This window comes from Neomonachus schauinslandi, chromosome 1 (assembly GCF_002201575.2).
Source record: "Neomonachus schauinslandi chromosome 1, ASM220157v2, whole genome shotgun sequence".
In the NCBI taxonomy this organism is placed as follows: Eukaryota; Metazoa; Chordata; class Mammalia; order Carnivora; family Phocidae; genus Neomonachus; species Neomonachus schauinslandi.
The window spans coordinates 148,615,436-148,634,500 of NC_058403.1; the positions used below are offsets into that span (position 1 = coordinate 148,615,436).

The following is a 19,065-nucleotide window of genomic DNA, read 5'->3' on the forward strand; positions in this document are numbered from 1 at the left end:
GCAGCACCCCCAGCAGCACCTTAAAGGCCGCCTCAATGTGTAATACCACTGGCGAGGGTGAGTTTTGGATTTCACACAGCAGGTCCTGGCTTGTTGGGCCAGGGACACCCCCGGTAAAGCTCAACTCAAAATCCTCCACCTCGCTGGGCTCTGGAAGAGAGGGGGAAGTGAGCTGGAGAAAGGGAGGGGGGCAGTTCCCCGCTGCGGCTGGGCCCAGATGTCTGGCCTCCGCCGACTTCTCATCCACCACACAAGCCCGGTTGCAGCTGGAGCTGATCCCAGAATCCCCTGAACCCCTGCACAGGCCCCCTGTCCTCTCAGGTCGCCTCCCTACCCAGCCAGCCCCAGGAGGTCACGCCCCCCCCCTCCCCACCATCCCTGCAGTACCTATGGTCCCCATGCAGGGTTCCACTTCAATGATGTGGCAGTCACTGATCTTCCCCCACAGGTATCTGATGGGGGACTTGCTGTTGTTCCACATCTGTAAGACACGCCCCAATCCAGGCTCCCCAGGCACCACCCCTGCACAAATCTGTACCCACCAAAGGACTGCGGGGCTATGGGCCCACAACGGGACCTCCCGACACCCTCCCAGCTACTTCTTGGCCATCCAACAGCACCGACACCACACGGCAGGGTTTGTGGGCACATATCCCACCGAAGACCCACAACCACAGGAATGGTGCCACAGCCCTATCGTTCGGAGGATGCTGGGGAGCTGGTGAAATGACAGATGTGCCCGGCCCATCATCGGTGCACATCAAGTCAGGTTCAAGAGCCCTGGGGACAGTCTCATCCTCTATGCAGTGGCTATCATCCACCCCTCCAGCCATATCCTCCCTATGCTCATGCCAAGTTCCGCACACTCCTAGGCTGGGGGGAGACCATAGCCTACCTTAAAATTTTTCTTCACATTTATGCCAACGTAGTTCTCCCCGGGGATGATGAGGGCATACGGTTCTAAGAGAACCTGGAAAGGTTCCACTGAGCCTTTCACCTCGATGTCCAGGACAATCACGTCATCCACAGAGTAAGAAAAATCCTTCAGGTTTTCCTGTTCCAAGCTGAACACAAACCCACCGTGAGCTAAGAGCCAACGCAGCCTGGGAAGATGGCTGGGAGCATGGCCCTGCATGGCCCTCACCTCTGTCCCTTCTCTGTGGTCTTGTGAAAAGAAAGCACTCCCCTACCCACAGCTCCCAAGCACCTCAAATCAGAGGCACGAGCCAGCCAAACAGTGATAGTACTGGGACGGGGTGCCTGGCCTGCTGCTTCCCGGGACTATGCCGTAGTGGTACCCAGCCTGGGTCTCCACATGAGGCTGACCGGAGACCCACCCTGACTGTCTGCCCAGGGGAGAGCTGATGGAGATGCCCCCGGCAGGGCAGAGCCTCTCCTCCTTAGTCGCCACCACCCAGGGCCCAGCGGCCTGGCAGCCCGGTGCTGAGGCTAAGCGGAGCCCAGCGAGCCGTTCCCCGCAGCTGAGCCCCTCTGGGCCTAGGTGCCAGGGCAAGGCAGAAGCACTCCCCTGTCAAGGCCTGCTGGGGGTCAGGGGGCTGCTTCCCTCCTTGCCGTCACCTTCCCCAGTACCCCCAAGGGGAGGGCAGGCCCCGCTGCCCACCCCTCATATAGGGCCCAGTCCCCACTCACTTCATGGGCTCTGGGACTTCCTCTAGCACCATCTGGAGCACACTGTGAAAATCCCTGGGCTGCAAGACAAGTACAGCACCCTGAAAACAACCCGCACTCCAATCCGCTGTCCTGGAGAAGCCGGGAGCCATGGCAGAGAGGCCTTCCGAAAACCACAGCGCTGCTTCCCTACTACCGCCCCTACCCCAGGGAGGGAAGCAGCACTCGGGATGTGGGGCCGCCGCAGTCTCAAGGCTGGCGTTCCTACCTCAGCGGGGCCTCAGCGGACAGGAGGGACAGGCTCTCCAGGCCCTGACACTGCCTCTCTCGGCAGCGCCCTCAACTGTGGGAGGCACCACAGCTTCCCAGAACAGTAGGGCCGGATGTCGGCTGGACAGGCAGGGGAGTTCTCCCTTCACCCCCAGCTCTCATTTCCCCTCTCCTCACACAGGAGCCCCCTGTGGGAACCCGGCCCTCGGCACCTGCACCTCACTCTCTGGGGGAGGCCGGGGGCTGGGCAGAGGTGCGACTGTCACCGACACAGTGGAAATACGGAAGATGCCAGAGCTGAGGAAATGAGCCCAGGGTCCTGCTACAGGCAAGGTGTGTATGCCATCGGGACCAGGCAGAATAGGCTGCTTTGTCCTCCAGCCCCACTCTCAGCTAAGTGCCGGCCTCGGAGGATGCCGGGATCTCGTCAGGCTCAGCTGCGGCTTCAGTGTCACTAAAGGACAAGGATGGGGGCTGGGGCGGGGGGGGTGGTGAAAGTGCCACGACTCCATCACGTGTGACTACCAGGATGGCATCGTTTTTACCTCATGAGGAGAAAAGCTCAGGATGAATTCATGGTCCGTGTGGGGGCTGAGAACCCCTCTTTCAGGCAGGATGGAGAAGGCCGTCTCCCTGTCAGGGTGGTACTTGAGGCTGTCCAGGCTGTAGGTTTCTCCAGGCATCAGGGGCTGCAGGTTAGGCTTCATGATCTGCCAGTGGAAGGCCAGCTCCACGTGCCTGTGGGGGCAGCAGATCTATGGCCCAATTTTGCCAGGCCCAGTCTTCTGACCCCCTGCCTGGCCGGGTCCCACTCCAGGAGTGAGCAGAAAGGACCCAGGAACAGGAAGTGGGGGAGCACATGGGTCAGGGGTCCACGCTGGAGACCTCCTAAGACAGCTTCCCTCTCTCCATTACAGCAGTTGGGGGTTAGAGCCACGGGAACTCAGGGAAAATGGTAAACACAGGGAATCAGGCTCTAACTATTAAGCTGTAGATATCCGGAACATTTTCTGCAGTCTCCACTACCACGTGAGAGTTCCAGAGGTTTGCCCCCTGGACTCCCCACTCTACCACCCTCCACCCCTCCAGCTGTGGCCTCCCAGGACAGCTCTGTCCGGAAGGGGATGTGCCCACCGGCTCCCAACAGAGAAGTGACAACTGCGCAGTGGTGGGGAGGCGGGACTCCGGCATGCTGCTGATGGGGAGGGATGGCAGATGGGTACTGCTTGTCACCTCAGGAGACAGACCCTTGTAAGGCCTGGGGTCACCACGGAAGGTCTGTCCTAGTTTAATGGCGGTGCTCACAGGATGGTCAGGAACTGAACCCACTGGTCACAATCTGCCTGATCTTGGAACTTGGCTGGCTTCCCCTCATGGGCAGGGCAAGACCTCTCTGCAAAACTGCTCTGGGCTAAGGATACTCCAGGATGATCTAGAACAACACTGTCCAATCTAACAGACAGCGGCAATGATAATCTTACTTATCTGCTCTGTCCAATACGAGAGTCACGAGCTACACACGTGCTGGTACTTAAAATGTGACTGGTGCCACCGAAAAAGTGAGTTTTATTTTAGTTTTAATTGATTTCAATTTCGATAGCCACATGTGGCTACCGTGATGGGCAGTGCAAATCTGGGTTCTTCCATCTGGCCCTTGGAAGGACCCTCCGGCCTCCCTGGGAACTCCGGGCCGGGTGCGGAAGGAGAAAGGGTGCACGTTGGAGGGGGCGGCACAGTGTCACTCACGTAGCATTTCTAATAATCAGCTGCTTTCTAGCTGTGGACTGAAGGTTTTCGGGCTCAAAGCGTATGAAGTGTTGGGCTGTTAAGTCTGTGAGCTCTCCAGGCTCCGGCTGACTTTCTTCGCCAGAAATATAGATCAGATCCAAAGCAACCAGCTGCCCGATTCCTGACACAGTAAGATGGTAAAGTTTCACTGGGGCTGACATTAGGACTCTGTGGCCAAAGGCTGTCACAGGATCCATGCCACTGTCCACATGCAGCTGGCCTTGACCATGACCCCAGGAAGTGTACAAAGAGGGGAACAGGGGGCCATCAGCACACAGATCCTGTACCCGTATCTTCCCAGACTACAAGGAGGTGATTTTGACAACCTGGCCCATAGCAGGCACTCAGTTAATGCTTGCCAGGTGAAACTGGATGGAAGGATGGATGGACAGACAGATGGATGGACGGAAGGATGAACGGAAGGAAGGAAGGGAGGGAGGGAAGGAAGGAAGGAAAGAGGGAAGGAAGGAAGGAAGAAAGGAAGGAAGGAAGGAAAGAAAGAAGGAAGGAAGGAAAGAAAGAAGGAAGGAAGGAAAGAAGGAAGGAAGGAAAGAAAGAAGGAAGGAAGGAAAGAAGGAAGGAAGGAAGGCAGGCAGGCATCTTGGGGAAATCCAGCAGGATACCCCTTCTAGCTCCACAGAAACTGGGGTGCTTCTGGTCATTTATGTGTAAGTTTCTGGCAATTCCCCAAAGGAGATCGAGGTGAGTTTAAAAATGAAGAAATCAAAGACTTCACCCCAGGCTCCCATCTGTCTCTCACGAGAAGGTTCCTTGGGATTGTCCCAAAGGCCACACTGACTTGGGTCTCCAATGTCTGACCAGAGCAACAGGCCCCAAACCAGGCCCCAGAGCCTGGAGGCTGCAGCAGCCCCTCTTACCCCCTGAGACAGGGCGGCTCAAAGAGCCGTACCACGGCCAAGCCTAGTGCAGCAGCTTCTGGAGTCAGGGTACCCGCCCACCCCAGCCCCAGGCCTGGGAGTACACACAAGCCCACCTACGGTCACCAGCTCCTTTATCTGGCAGTTGTCACATACAATGATGAAGGTCTGCTCTGCCTTTTCTAGGCTCGTCGGGAGGAACAAGACCTGGCGGAGAGAAGGGCTGCCCTGTTACCTCCCTCCTCCTCTCAGACACATACCCCCCTCCCCTTTGTCTCCACTTCTCACTTCCCTCCCTGCTGCCCGCCCCTCACCCCCCGCCTTCTCCCTAAGGCCAGGGGGTTCTGCCAAGACCCCACTCCAGACTAATGCAAGAAGCATGTTGAAAGGCATGAAGAAAAAGTTCACAGAGACTGAGATGCAAACAGCTCTTCAACCCATGAACACATGTTTAACCTCATTAATGATAAAAGAAATGTAAATGAAAACCACCCAGAAAAAGTTTTCACCCTTCATACTGGCAAAGAGCAGAAAGCCGGCAATCAGAAATGCAATGAAAAGAGAGCTGAATTTTCTTCAAAATCATCTGGAGGGGAAGGGCGGGGTTTGGCTGGAAGGGACGGAGGGGCGTAGATGCGATGAGGTTGGTGAAGAGTTGATCGATGTTGACTGGGTGCTAAGGACCGGAGTGAGTTGTTAAACTAGCCTCTCCATTTTTGTATATGCTTTAAAATACGCATGACAACAGGTTTTCTCTTTTTTTTTTTAAGTTTTTCTTTTACGTTTGATAACACACTGTAATTGGCAAGGGTGTGAGGGAACAGACACCCTGACATACCCATGTGGTGGGGATTTGGGCAACGTGAATCACAGTTCTGACCAGCAGAGACCCCTGAGTCGGCAAACCCACTTCAAGGCCTGGAACCTGCCGGAAGACTCATAGTTGGACAGAGTGATGTATGGAGTTGCCGAAATGGCCAGAGATCAGAAAGAATCGTCGTGGCCCTCAGTAGGGGACAGCTGACCTGAGCTATGGATCATTGGAGCAGTGGGATACTATGCAGCTGTGACAAATAGGAGAATGCTGTTCAAGATAGAGCAGAACAGTGAGCGGGCGGAACAGAGTATAGCGTGGGCAGCGATCTGTGGGAAGCACTTCACTCTATATAGTTGTAGCTTTTGATTTTTCATCATGTGAATTTGTTTCTTATTTGGAAATATGAATACATTTTTTAAAAGATTTTATTTGACACAGAGAGAAAGAGACAGTGCACAAAGGGGGAGTGGCAGGCAGAGGGAGAAGCAGGTTCCCTGCTGAGCAAAGAGCCCGATGCGGGACTCGTTCCCAGGACCCTGAGATCATGACCTGAGCCGAAGGCAGACGCGTAACTGACTGAGCCACCCAGTTTTAAAACAAACCCCAAATAATCAATAAATAAAATACACAAGGGATGCCAAGGGGAAAAAGCTCCCCTTGACTCCTCACTGCTCTCCAAAGAGTCCTGCTGCTCCCCTCTTCCTTTCCCTGGGGATCACAGGAAGATGGGATGAGGGGATGTCCTGGCCTGGTCAGGGGTGACCAGCCCCAATTCCTTAAAGCCAGACCATAAGGTACTGACAAGGCCTGGACCAGGCAAGAGGACTCAAGCCATCAGCAGGTGAGGTCTGACAAAGCCCTACAACGCCCTGAATTGGCTTCATCCCAACCCCAAAAGCCAGGTTCTTATCGGGGATCAGATTAGTAGAGACAGGGGCGCCTGGGTGGCTCAGTCGTTAAGCGTCTGCCTTCGGCTCAGGTCATGATCCCAAGGTTCTGGGGTCGAGCCCCACATCGGGCTCCCTGCTCGGCAGAAAGCCTGCTTCTCCCTCTCCCACTCCCCCCACTTGTGCTCCCTCTCTCGCTGTGTCTCTCTCTGTTAAATAAATAAAATCTTTAAAAAAAAAAAAAAAAAGATTAGTAGAGACATGAACAAGAAGGCATCACTCCAGGACTCCCAAACGAGATCCCATCAGGCACTTGACACTGGAAAGCAGCTAATAAAGGAAGCCTGCCCTTTCCCTATGGCAAAGCAGCTTACAGCAGTGGTCCTCAAACTCTGCTGCACACCTGCAAGGCTTTAAAAATCTATGCCTCAGGCAAACCCCACACCCATTAAGTCAAAACCTCAGGACTGGGGCCAAGACACCAGTGCGTTCGCAAGATTCTCAGGAGATTGCAGTAGGTAGTTTGAAAATCCTATGGCTCTGGGCTTAAACCCCCTTCCCTAGAAACCAGACAGCGTTCACTCTTGAATGTCATGCCTCCTCCAACAGGCTAGTGAGGAAGGCTCAGAGTCTGATCCCTGGACCGGGGAGTCAGGGAGGGCGAAGGTGTGGAGCAAAAGGGGCAGGGAAACATCATCATTCCTCACAGACTGTGCCAGGGATCAGTGAGCAAGTGTGAGGAGCCGAAGGGACCACTGAAAGAAGCTGGTTAGGAAAGGACAAGCCCCACAGCCAGCAGATCCAAGTCTGGGAGCTTTGGCAGAGGTCCAGAATAAGGCCGAAGGAAGGAAGGCAGGCCTGGCCAAGCCTATAACTGAGGATAAAAGAGGAAAAAGAGGACAAAGCCAGGCACTAGATCTGGTGGGGCTGGAGGGAGGTGTCCAAGAGAGACCAAAGAACCAAAGGAAGATTCTGGAGGCAGCTAAGATGGGAGGGACTCCCAGGCTAATGGTGTGGACAAGCAGCATTGGGGGATCATGATGCAATGCTAGGGCTATCTGCACTTGCTTTGTAAGAGGGGTCATGAGAGAGTCAAATGACATCACCCCACAGAATGTAAGAACGTTCTCCTACACAGAAACCATCCTGGAATGGGAGTGGGTATTCAAGTCCCGAAAACACAGAGGCGAATGAAATCACGTAAGTAGTTGAGGAAACAGCCATGGCCAATCGAAAAGAGGAGAAACTATACGTGATGTCTAATTACCTACCTCCACACATATGGCCTGCCCCGGAGCCAGCTCAAACACCGAAGGCAGGATTCCAAAGGGACGTTGCTCAATGAAGCCAATGGTTGCAACAGCCTTAAAGAAAAGCGGAAGATTACACAAGAGCATGGAAGAGACTGTAAAATCCAGCACTCCGATTACACACTTCTCTCCTCCAAACATCTCTTTTGCAATCTGAAGGATCTTAAGGATCATCCAGTACACAGCCAATGAAGAAACTGAGGCTCGCCCATTCCCCAAGCACTCCCTCCACCTTCCCTGGGCCGAAGGTGCACAGAACACCCATGAGGAGCTGAGCCCTGGTAGGAGGCAGAAGGAACACCACTGACATGAAGCAGAAGCATGAGAGGAGGCCTCGCCCGGGAGGAGGGCTCCCAAAGCATAGTCCTTTCCCCACCCCAGCGCCCTGTGTGGCTGCCTCCATCCCCGATGGGTGGTTCTATCCCCTCCATCCCCGATGGGTGGCCCAGGGTCGAGGGGAGCTGCCACCTCAGCACGCTAGGGACATAAACCCACACCTAGAGGACCCTGGCAGGCAACAGAAGTGAGTGAAATGGTCTTGGAACACGCAGTCCTCTGGATCTATCACCTGCTTCCCAGAGACACGGTTACAGAGAAACAGAGCTGAAAAATAACTGTGAGCACGCGGTCCATGGTGCCGGCGCTCGGCTCCAGCCAAGGGGCCACGGGGAATCCTGGCCCAGCGCTGCACATCTTCCAATTTTTCTTTTCTCCTTTTCCTTTTTTAAAGATTTTATTTTTTAAAGTAATTTCTACACCCTACGTGGGGCTCAAACTCATAACCCTGAGATCTAGAGTCACACGCTCTACCAACTGAGCCAGCCAGGCACCCCTCCAATTTTTCAGAGACTGGAAATGCAGATTTTTAGGTGAAATCCCCCTAGTTTTAAATGTCCCCAAAAATGTTTTTGAGCACTGTGCCAAATAAATACACACACAGAATTCAGCCAAAGAGCTGCCAATGTAGGACCTCAGATGTATGAAAACATTTGCCACAGTAATGACTGACTGAAGGAGTAAATGCAGTGACACTTGAGTCAGGCTTGGAAGGATAAGGGAGGAGATACGAGGTGCCCAGGTGACACAGGTTTCGGTGGCGTGACAAGAACTACAGCGCTCGTCTCCATACATGTTGATTATGGCAGCTGGGCGAGACAGACGTTACACAATTCTTTTGTCTCTGCGTCTCCAGTCACAGGTGCACTCCAGCACATTCCTCATGGGATGGGGGTGGGCGGGACTTCCTTGGATGGGTTTGCTCCTGCTTCAGGTAGCAGTCTGTGATCACTCACCCTGAAACTTGGTGGCGGCCAGCTCTTCTTAGGCATGATGCAGAACTTGCCAACGCTGAAGCCCACGTTTTTGCAGACGAATCTGGTTACCTTCATTCCCCCAATGAGGCAGTAACCGCAGTCCAACACTGGTGATACTAGAGCCATAGGAAAAGATGCACAACAGAAATAACACGTGGCTCTGAATAGGCCCTGTTGCCCTTGTTCAGCTGAGGTCCAGCCAGAGCTCAGAGCAGCCGTGGAAGGATGCAGGGGCTCTGGCCCAGCACCCAGAGCAGAGAGGATGAATGGGGACACGCCCTGAGCCCTGCACCCACATGGCAGCCACCGGTCTCCATGCACTGCTGGCTAGATCAACAGGAGTCTATGCTCAGTTTTGTTTTTTTTTTTTTAAGATTTTATTTATTTATTTGACAGAGAGAGAGAGAGCACAAGCAGGGGGAGCAGCAGAGGGAGAGGGAGGAGCAGATTCCCTGCTGAGCAGGGAGCCCGATGCGGGGCTCGATCCCAGGACCCCGGGATCATGACCTGAGCAGAAGGCAGATGCTTAACCGTCTGAGCCACCCAGGTGCCCCGTCTGTGTTCACTGTTGACTCAGGCCTCAGCCAGGGCCACGCAGCGTGGCCCTGGGGATTGTAGGCCAGAGTCCTGTGCCCAACTGAAGAGGCTTGCTGCTAATGAGGGAGCCCAGCCAAAGCCAGCTTTCCCAAAGAAGCCACCCACACAGCCACAGAGGTGACATCCGCTGGGGGCCCCAGGTACCCCTTCCTTGGCTCAGTGTGGCGCAGGCCCACACGGGGATCCAGGAGCCAGCAAAGCCTGAGCTGAGGCTAGCTAGGCTGCTGGCCTCCTCTCCTGCTGTGTGTAATTCTGAGTCAGCCTCCACTGGGAAGTAGGACAATTGGGGCCTGACACAAAGGAAGGCTGTGTGGAAGCTGCTAGCAGGTATCTCCTGAGGACCCAGAAGCCCCTGCCCAGGAGGACCAAGTCATGTGCTGCCACAAAGGGGCCCTGAGAGCAAGCAGTCTTTACAGGGACTTGTCAACCCTAACTGAATCCCAAGGAAGGCAGAGTACACACTCACACGTCAGCACTGGGGGTGGCCTCCGGGCCTGCAAGGGGATTAGGAGTGTGTGGGCTGACTGGGTCTCGACTAAGATAAAATCATCAAAATCCCCAAGACAGTCGGGAAAAAACTGGACGATGTACTGGCAGGTCATTCCAGGAGCCACCATTCCACCTTTTCCTGGGAACATCCCTGTGCATGACAAAAGCAACAGATGAGGACCTGGGGACCAGCCAGCCACCGGGGCTTGAGTTCAAGTGCTACAGGCGGCAACCAGGGGACAGAGGTAGACCCCATCACAGCTGGGCTGCTCCATAAGTAGATGCCTTCTGGGTCAAGGCCATGCTGATGGCAGAACCACCAGGGCGCGCAAGGGGGACAGGCTGCTAGGGCAGGGAGTCCAGGTGAAAACACCAGGGCCCGGGCAAGTGGGTGGGGGAGTGATATGGTCCATCTGGAATAGTTAGGGGAGGCCATGTCTGGCCTAATGGCTTAGAATTTATTTTGTGGCCAGCAGAGAGCCATTTGAGCTTCCGAGCATGGTTGGGGAGGGGAATGACATGACCAGAGCTATTCTTGGAAAAAGCACTGTGTCGTGGAAGCTGGAAGGCCGGCTGGGAAGCCCCCACAATGGTTTAAGTGAGGAATGAGGATGGCTTGGCTGGGGGCACTGGCAGCATGGAGGGTGAGCAGAGGGCAGGCCCAGGGCCCGGAGGGGGCTCCTGAAGAAAGGGGCTGGCAGGATTCAGAGACATCACCAGGAGCATGGGCAGGAGCAGGGCAGGCTATCGGCAGAGCAGGAGGGACCCAGGGACTGCTAAGGGAAAGGTGGGCCCAGGCTCCTCTGACAGTCAGGTGGGCCTGCGCCAGGAGCAAGCCCCAGATACAATTTTGAGGGGGTCCAGGCCACTGCTAGAATGACTCACCCAATCCCAGAGCGAAGTACGGTGTAGAAGGCGGGAGGACTCGCAGGTAGCGGCTGGTTGCCGTGGTGTTCTGCAGGGAGATCACCATCTGCCCGAAGGTCAAGGGGAGCTCTTTTAGATAGCAATGCACATGGCCAAGTGACATGAGGCCCAGACTGACTACATAATGGGGAAAGGGGATAGAGGTGTAGATGAAATGAGTCTGGGCTGGGGATGGGCACATGGGGATTCATCATGCCCCTCTATTTACCTTAGATTGTATTTGGAAAAAATAAAATACAAAGTGAACATGAAGACGGCAGTAGATCTGACCTATGCTTTGCCCTCTTTAAAACAAGACCTACTGTTTGTCGAGCATCTGCCATGTGCCCCCCCAGCCTCACAATAACCAGGAAAAGGTGGGAGCTATCTCTATTTTATCTCGAAGAAGCTAAAGTTCAAAGAGGCACCCTAAGCAGTAAGTAAAAATCTTGAGATTTGAGATCAGGACATCCAGCTCCAAAGTGCTGCCCACCTGGCCTCTTACTTTGCTGACTTCTTCCCCACATATTCCTTTGGGCCACTTCTTCCCATGGGCCCAGTCAAGAGATGTTTGCGGGCACCTGTATGACAGGGTTGTAACTGGGCCTCCCTCCACCACTCAACCCATGCAACCCCTATTAAATCCTGCCTTCTCTTCTCCCTCTCTAAGACTGGGAGACCCCAAGGGGGCAAGGCCTGGAACTCACACACTGCTAACCCCCACCAGCACTCCACACAGGGTCTAGCACAAAAGAGGAGCTCAGTACATGAACACATCTTTTGCTTCTCTTTTGTGAAATATTATACTGGAAAAAAATGTATAAATTATAACATGATGAAAGCCATGTTTCCATCACCCAGCTTAAGAAAAAAAAACATTAAAAATACAGAAGAAGCCCCACCCCTGCCCCCTTGCCCTCCACCAGATAACAGCTACATAAATGTGAAGTGTGTGTCTTCATACTTTTATTCATAGGCATGTATTCCTAAGTCAACGCTTGTCCAGTTTTGGCCAACACAACACTTGCACCAGTCCATCTGCGAATCACACCCAAGTGTGGAGAGACCCATATTATGGTTTTAATCTTCATTACTCTGTTATTAATGATAATGAGCATTGTTTCATATGTTTATTTGCTATTTGGGGTTCCTCTTGTGTGAGTTGTCTGTCCATATCCTTTTACCATTTTGCCATTGTATACTTTGTCTTTCTCTTATTGATTTGTAGCAGTTCTTGATATATTCTGGGTGCTAATTCTTTGTAAGGTATATGTTGTAAACATCTCCAAGTTTATAACTCATATTATCTTTTGATGTACAGTTTCTAAAATTTCAATATAAAATATATCAACTTTTTGTGGTTTGTGCTTCTGTTTCAAGAACTCTTTTGATATCTCCTATATTTTCTTCTTTAAATTTTGTTTGAGGGGCACCTGGGTGGCTCAGTCAGTTAAGCATCCCACTCTTGGTTTTGGCTCAGATCATGATCTCAGGATTGTGAGATCGAGCCTGTGTCGGGCTCTGTGTTGGGTGGGGAGCCTCCTTAAGATTCTCTCTCTCCCTCTGCTCCTCCTCTCTCTCTCCCCCCGCCAAAACAAAACAAAAACAAAAACAAAACAAAAAACCAAATAATGATAATAAAATTAAATTCCATCTGAAAATAAATAAATAAATTTTGTTTGAGATCTTTGCTGAAAAGTATTTTGCTTAGGGTATGGAGTGAGGTAGGGATTAGATTATTTTCCATATGGCAAGGATGCCATCTCAGTTTTGTCTCCTCAGGGGTGCACATGTGCACGGAACAGCCTGAGCAATGGCACGTGCGGTTTCCTCCATCAGGCTGCTGTTCCCTCAGACGAGGAGCCAGGGGCACCCACTGCTGAGATTCGTGGTTAAGGTGTTACCGTGGAGGCAGCCGCTCTCACGTCCACTGAGGTATCAAGAGAGCCTTGCTCCAGCCACACAAGGCAGACCTCTAACCAGCAAAAGGCAGGAGCCAGCAGTTTATGTGGTTTCTGAGGGGATGTGCCATGAGACAAAACAGTCAACTGCACTCAATGGCAGACAGCTCAGTAACACACTCTCGGATTGGCTCTTCCTCCTTCCACCCCCTTTCCTCAGTCCTCTCCGGAGATGCGAATGACAGCACAGACTCTCACGGCCTCAGACTCCGCTTTATGAGGCACCCAGGCTATGACAGTTGGCATCAGAAGGGTCCTAAGGCAGCAGAGCCTCAGGGTGCGAGTCTGGAGTTGGCCTTCCCGCCAGTCTGGTGGTAATCAGAACTCCAGCTGGTGGGAAGTCGGGTGTGAGGACCCCTGGTATGCAGTGGCATCACAATCACCACGGCTTTCACCCACAGTCAGCTGAAATGAGGTGCAGGGGCAGGTCTGGCACTGGAACAGGGGGCGGCTTTGGTGCTTGCAAGTTCCGGGGCAGTGATAATAATGAGGACTGAAGAGTGTGCTGGCTTTCCTTAACAGCACTGGAAGCCCCAGAGGGAAAAATGACAGGCTCAGGGCAGCCAACTGCCAACTCAAGGCCCACTGTGAAGCCCTTCCTTGCATTCCTGGGTGACACAAAATGTCCTGCTGGTGCGTGTGTGGGGGTGCGTGCACGCTCATGCACAGGCCCACATGCACTTCTTGCTTGATTTGGCTTGCCATTTTTCACCTAGGATTTCTGTACCTATTTTTTTTTTTCTTTCAAATGTCTTTTTTAAGTTACCAAAATACTGAAAGGGAATAAAAGAGCAACTATATGAAACCTATAGCCCCCTGGCTTATAAGGTACAGGTCTCTATTCCCACCACAACCCTTCAGCCTTCACACTCACAGCCTGGGTTCCGTCTGCCTCCATCTCAGGACAGAGAAGCTCTCTCGCAGCTCCCAGAGCCTGGGGACTGGGAGTGTACCTATGTTCTTAAGCAAGTCCGGTGCATGTTTTTTATTGTTATAGCTCCTTATCTGGCTTTGGGGTCAAGGTAATATTAGGCTCTGTCTTAGTCCGTTCGGGCTCCTCTACAACATACTATAAACTGGTTGGCTTATAAACAACAGAAATTTATTTCTCACACCTCTGGAGGCTGACAAGTCCAAGATCAAGGCGCCAGCATGGTCACATTTTGGTGAGGGCCTTCTTCCTGATTCACAGCCGGGACGTTCTCACTGTGTTCTCAAAGTGGTGGAACAGGCAAGGGATCTCTGTAGAACCTTTTTTACAAAAGCACTAATACCATTCATGAAGCCCCACCTTCATGACCTAAGCACCTCCCAAAGGCTCTACCTTCTAATACCATAGGATTTCAACATATAACTTTGGGGGGACATGAACAATCAGACCATAGCAGGCTCATCACCTAATAATGAGGGTATGTTCCTTCTTTTTCTAGTCTCTGAAACAGTTTATATATAATAGGGATTAGCTTAAATGATTGGTAGTGTACACCTGTAAAATGATCTGGACCTAGCGTTTCTTTTGCTAGAAAGTTTGTTTGTTTTTTAGTTATTTTCATCAAAGTTGGACCGCCACATAGGTTAACAAGTCAAAGGTTTTGAAAACAGAAATCCTGCTTTCTTCCCCTGAACCCGTCTCCTGCCATTTCCTGTAATACTTTTTCCTGCCTTTGGCTGATTATTTCAGAATATGTCTCCAAATGGCATGCTACTTTTTCTTAATTTGTATGCATTAATTATGGATGGATGATAGGGACATTCGCTCTTTCCTCTCCCACATCCAACTCACCATATGATATGCCCTTCCAATCCCTCATCTTCCCAATATAAGTTATATCGTGCTACTTGGTTAGTACAGTAATTGGTGTTTACATTATTGTCACTGTGTAAATGATATCCACATGAATTCATGTGAAATTTTCCCTTATATAATTATTGTCCATCCAGAGTTAACAATCAATTATTTTGTTTAACATGTACTTACTAATAATTCAATCTCCCTGCACTACTCTAAAAATCTCTTCCCAAGATGTCTAGATGTATCAGGGACTCTTAATGATGTCACCCCCATAAATCAACCTCTGCTAGGGCCTTCTGGCCTCTTCCAATCTGAGCTGCTTCCCTGCTATACCTACTGCTAACTCTCACCCAGGACAACCCCCGTAGCAGTTTTAAGACAGGTCTACAAGTTCTTTGACACTACTCCCATGGAGAGGTGAGGTGTATGTGGCTTCCTCTCGACTCTGGGCCAACAGCCAGTCACTTGTAACCTGTAGCATGCAGAGGAAATAGTGACTTTCTCTACTTGTCCAAGGTAACTTCCAAGGTTAGATCATACAAAGTGATACAACCTCCATCTCGCTTGCTAGGATATTCACTTAGAAGCTCTGATGCTCACTTTGAGTTGCCACGTACCATCTGATTACCCTGAGGTGGCCATTCTGTGAGGAAGCCCAGGCCACAGGGCGAATCCATGTGTAGGTGCTCTGGTAGGTGCAGTGGTCTACTGACAACCAACCACTCGCTGTGCAAGTAAATGTGCCTCAGATAATTCCAGCTCCCAGCTTTCAGGTCACTTCTAGGCATAGACTCTTTACAGCTAAGGACTCCAACAACATGGAATAAGCCATTCCCATTGTGCCCTGTCTGAATTTCTGATCCAAAGAATCTGGAGCATGATAAAATGGCTGTTTGAAGTTGCTAAGCTTTGGGGAAATCTGCTTTGCAGCACAGCAACCGGAAACCCACTTAACCATTAGGGATCTGGGGATTTCCTTCACCTCTCTCCTATGTTGGATCCTTTGTTTCCCACATACCAGGCCTTCCTCTTCCTTGGCTTACTGGCTTGTAGGAGAGCATGTTCCCTAGGAGTTTCCTGAGGAAAGTGCATGGGACATACATTTGTAAAAACTTTACAAACTTGAAAATGTTTCTATCCTTAAACTTTGTAGTTTAGTTGGGTAAATAACATACGTACACAGTCATATGCCCAACAAATGCCAGGTGCATTTCTAACAGATATCACTATATATAATACAATTTATAGGGGCGCCTGGGTGGCTCAGTCGGTTGAGCGTTTGCCTTCGGCTCAGGTCATGATCCCAGGGTCCTGGGATGGAGCCCCACATTGGGCTCCCTGCTCAGCGGGAAGCCTGCTTCTCCCTCTCCCACTCCCCCTGCTTGTTTCTCTCTCTCGCTGTGTCTCTCTCTGTCAAATAAATAAAATCTTTAAAAAAAATACAATTTATATAATAGACTGTGGCAGACTATATCTCTCTTTCTGGGAGGCTTGCTCTGGGAAAACCAGCCACTGGGCTGGGAGGGGTGGGAAGGGAGGAGAGGAGAGGAAAGGAAGTAACTGATGTGGAGAAGCCTCCGTGGGAGGCCACGGGGAGAGGAACTGAGATCTAAGCTGAAAGCCAGCATCAACCACCAGACACGTGAGTGATGGACACTTCAGAAACTCCTAGCCTCCAGTCTTCTGGTTAAGACTCCAAACATAACAGTGGAAATAAACCATTCTCACTGTGTCCTATCTGATCAGCAAGCAAATGGCTATTTTACTAAGTCTTGAGACAATTTGTTACATGGCTATAGTAACTGGAACACTGAATACGAAATTTGCCCTTGAAACCATGCCAGAAAGAACCATTTCAAGTACTTTTTTTTTTTCTATCAAGTACTTTTAACCACAAATGTTGTTCTTAAGCTTCAGAACACAAGACATCTGGGATATACCCCTTCTACTGTATAAACACTTGGAATCCTGCAACTGGATATCCACTTATCATGGAGATCTGACCCTGAGCCTCACTTTACAGCTACTAGAGGCAGAGACTTCAAAAGTAGAATTTGATTCCAAGATTCTTCAGATGATTGTGGGAGAAGGGAGCCACAAGCATGGAAGGGGAGGAGGCAGTGTGGGATTACACTAGAGCTGGAGGCATCAGTACAATCATGATTTTAAATACTATGCAACTGGGGCGCCTGGGTGGCTCAGTCGTTAGGCGTCTGCCTTTGGCTCAGGTCATGATCCCGGGGTCCTGGGATCGAGCCCCGCATCAGGCTCCCTGCTCAGTGGGGAGCCTGCTTCTCCCTCTCCCACTCCCCCTGCTTGTGCTCCCTCTCTCGCTGTGTCTCTCTCTGTCAAATAAATAAAATCTTTAAAAAAAAAATAAGTAAATAAATAAATAAATACTATGCAACTGTGTTTGGACATATGCATGTACACGTGTGTACATACATATGCATACAGCTGGTTGGATCTATGCAACTGCTCTTTTTCTCCAGCTCTGTCCACTGAAAGGACCCACAAGCACCGACACCCTAGCAGTAACAGCAGATCTAGTGCTTAGACCCTGGTTTCTTTTTTTTTTTTTTAAAGATTTATTTATTTATTTGAAAGAGCGAGAATGAGAGAGAGTACATGAAAGGCGGGAGGGTCAGAGGGAGAAGCAGGCTCCCTGCTGAGCAGGGAGCCCGATGCGGGACTCGATCCTGGAACTCCAGGATTATGACCTGAGCCGAAGGCAGTTGCTTAACCAACTGAGCCACCCAGGCGCCCGACCCTGGTTTCTAAATACCAAGTTTCTGTGTTCTCCACAAAAAGGAACCAGGGCTTCTTAGAAACTGATTCCAGAACTGGGACCAAGTGAGGACAAGATGAACCTGGAACATTTTGTAATGCCAGAATGCAAGGAAGTGCTCAAAAAAACAAAAACAAAAAAACAACCAAACCCACAAAAGAACACAGGAGACTCCCACTGGAGAATACTTGTAAGATTCCCATGGACAAATCTAGGATAATTACAGAAGCAAAATGAATACTGACTTTAAAGGAACTCATTTTTGGCTAGACTAACGTAACTTCATTATTTAGAATGATTCTAAGTAGATGTGCCCTTGAATATTGGCCAAGAAAACGAACTCTATGCAAATAGCTAGTAGATTTTACAGTACTGTTGGGATACAGGTCTTGAAAAAAATGAAACAATCAATTAATCAAAGGGGAAAAACCCAATTACTTCACTAAAATTGACCAAACTGATCTTTAAGATGTATGCTCTTGATTAGACCCACGGTGACCAAAAAACTGGGTACAAAATAGGTTCTAAATGTTTCTTATAATATTTATAATTGCTCTGGTATATTTTGCTCTCCTCCACTGTTGGATGTTCAGGTATATAAATGTTGCTATTCTGCCAGTATCAAACTGACATCCCCAAATGATTCTGCATCAGAGAATAAAGCCCTTCTGGTTAAATTCTCTCCTTTAGGAACTTTTGACCACAATGGGAAGAGTTGAGAACTTTTCATGAGGGCCATGGTTCACACCTGGCCTAAGACAGAGTTACTAACAGCGAACACTGGGTGATTCACTGTTCCCAGACTACAGGTTTTTTTCTCTCTCCTCTCAGCTATAAATTTGCTTTTGCCTTTGTTCACTGACAACAGTATAATGACTACTATTCCTCAGAGGAGCATGCAGATAACAAATTCCTCTGAATTATTCTTTGACAACATCCCTCTACTAATGAGTTTTCCAATCCATGAATATAGTATATTTGGTAGTGTGCTGGTAAATGTTTAATGACAGGCTCTTGAGGGTGGGAGAGAGCCCTGATTTGATAGTATTTGTTTATTTCCATGGTGTAAAATACTCCCATTGTGGACGATTTCAAGATATCATCACTGAACATGGAGTTGGGGAGAGATGTGCATGGTCAGCTCTCATGAGCTACTATGACCTGGCTCCAACATACCAGTGGGTATGTATCTATTCACGTATTTGGGTCTCTTTTAATTTCTTTTAATTATATTTTTAGTTTTCTGTCAAAGTCTTGCACATATTTATTTAAATTTATTCCTAAATTTGATTTTTTAATGCATTATAAACAATCATATTTTAAATTTATTTTATAATAGTTTGCTCTGGTACAGAGGAATAAAATTGGTTTTTGTGCATTGACTTTGTATCTAAAGACTTTCAATAAATTCACTTAATTTTATTTAATTCCAATAGGTTATCTATAGACTTATTTGGATTTTCTAGGTACACAATCATGTCATTTGTGAATAACAGCAGTTTTATTTTTGTAAATACTTTTTGTCAAAGTATGCAACTTTTATCCTAATCCTAGTTTGCAAAGAGTTTTTAAAATTATGACTAGATATTAAATTTTGTCTGCATCTAGTGAAAGATAACTTTATGAGTTCTCGCCCTTAT

At 49.9% G+C, this 19,065-nt stretch overlaps 1 protein-coding gene across 1 annotated transcript in view; it reads right to left on the bottom strand.

Moving 5' to 3' along the window:
• DLEC1 (DLEC1 cilia and flagella associated protein) overlaps positions 1 to 19,065 on the bottom strand; it is a 73,148-nt gene that overhangs the window by 20,947 nt on the left and 33,136 nt on the right. Inside the window, exons 7-17 of the mRNA XM_044920680.1 lie at positions 10,864 to 10,951; positions 9,956 to 10,129; positions 8,872 to 9,008; positions 7,541 to 7,633; positions 4,682 to 4,772; positions 3,646 to 3,808; positions 2,445 to 2,637; positions 1,651 to 1,709; positions 896 to 1,064; positions 388 to 481; positions 20 to 150 (exon numbers count right to left, since the gene is read on the bottom strand). Of these exons, the coding sequence (XP_044776615.1) occupies positions 20 to 150; positions 388 to 481; positions 896 to 1,064; positions 1,651 to 1,709; positions 2,445 to 2,637; positions 3,646 to 3,808; positions 4,682 to 4,772; positions 7,541 to 7,633; positions 8,872 to 9,008; positions 9,956 to 10,129; positions 10,864 to 10,951 (1,392 nt within the window). The remainder of the gene's footprint in view (positions 1 to 19; positions 151 to 387; positions 482 to 895; positions 1,065 to 1,650; positions 1,710 to 2,444; positions 2,638 to 3,645; positions 3,809 to 4,681; positions 4,773 to 7,540; positions 7,634 to 8,871; positions 9,009 to 9,955; positions 10,130 to 10,863; positions 10,952 to 19,065) is intronic.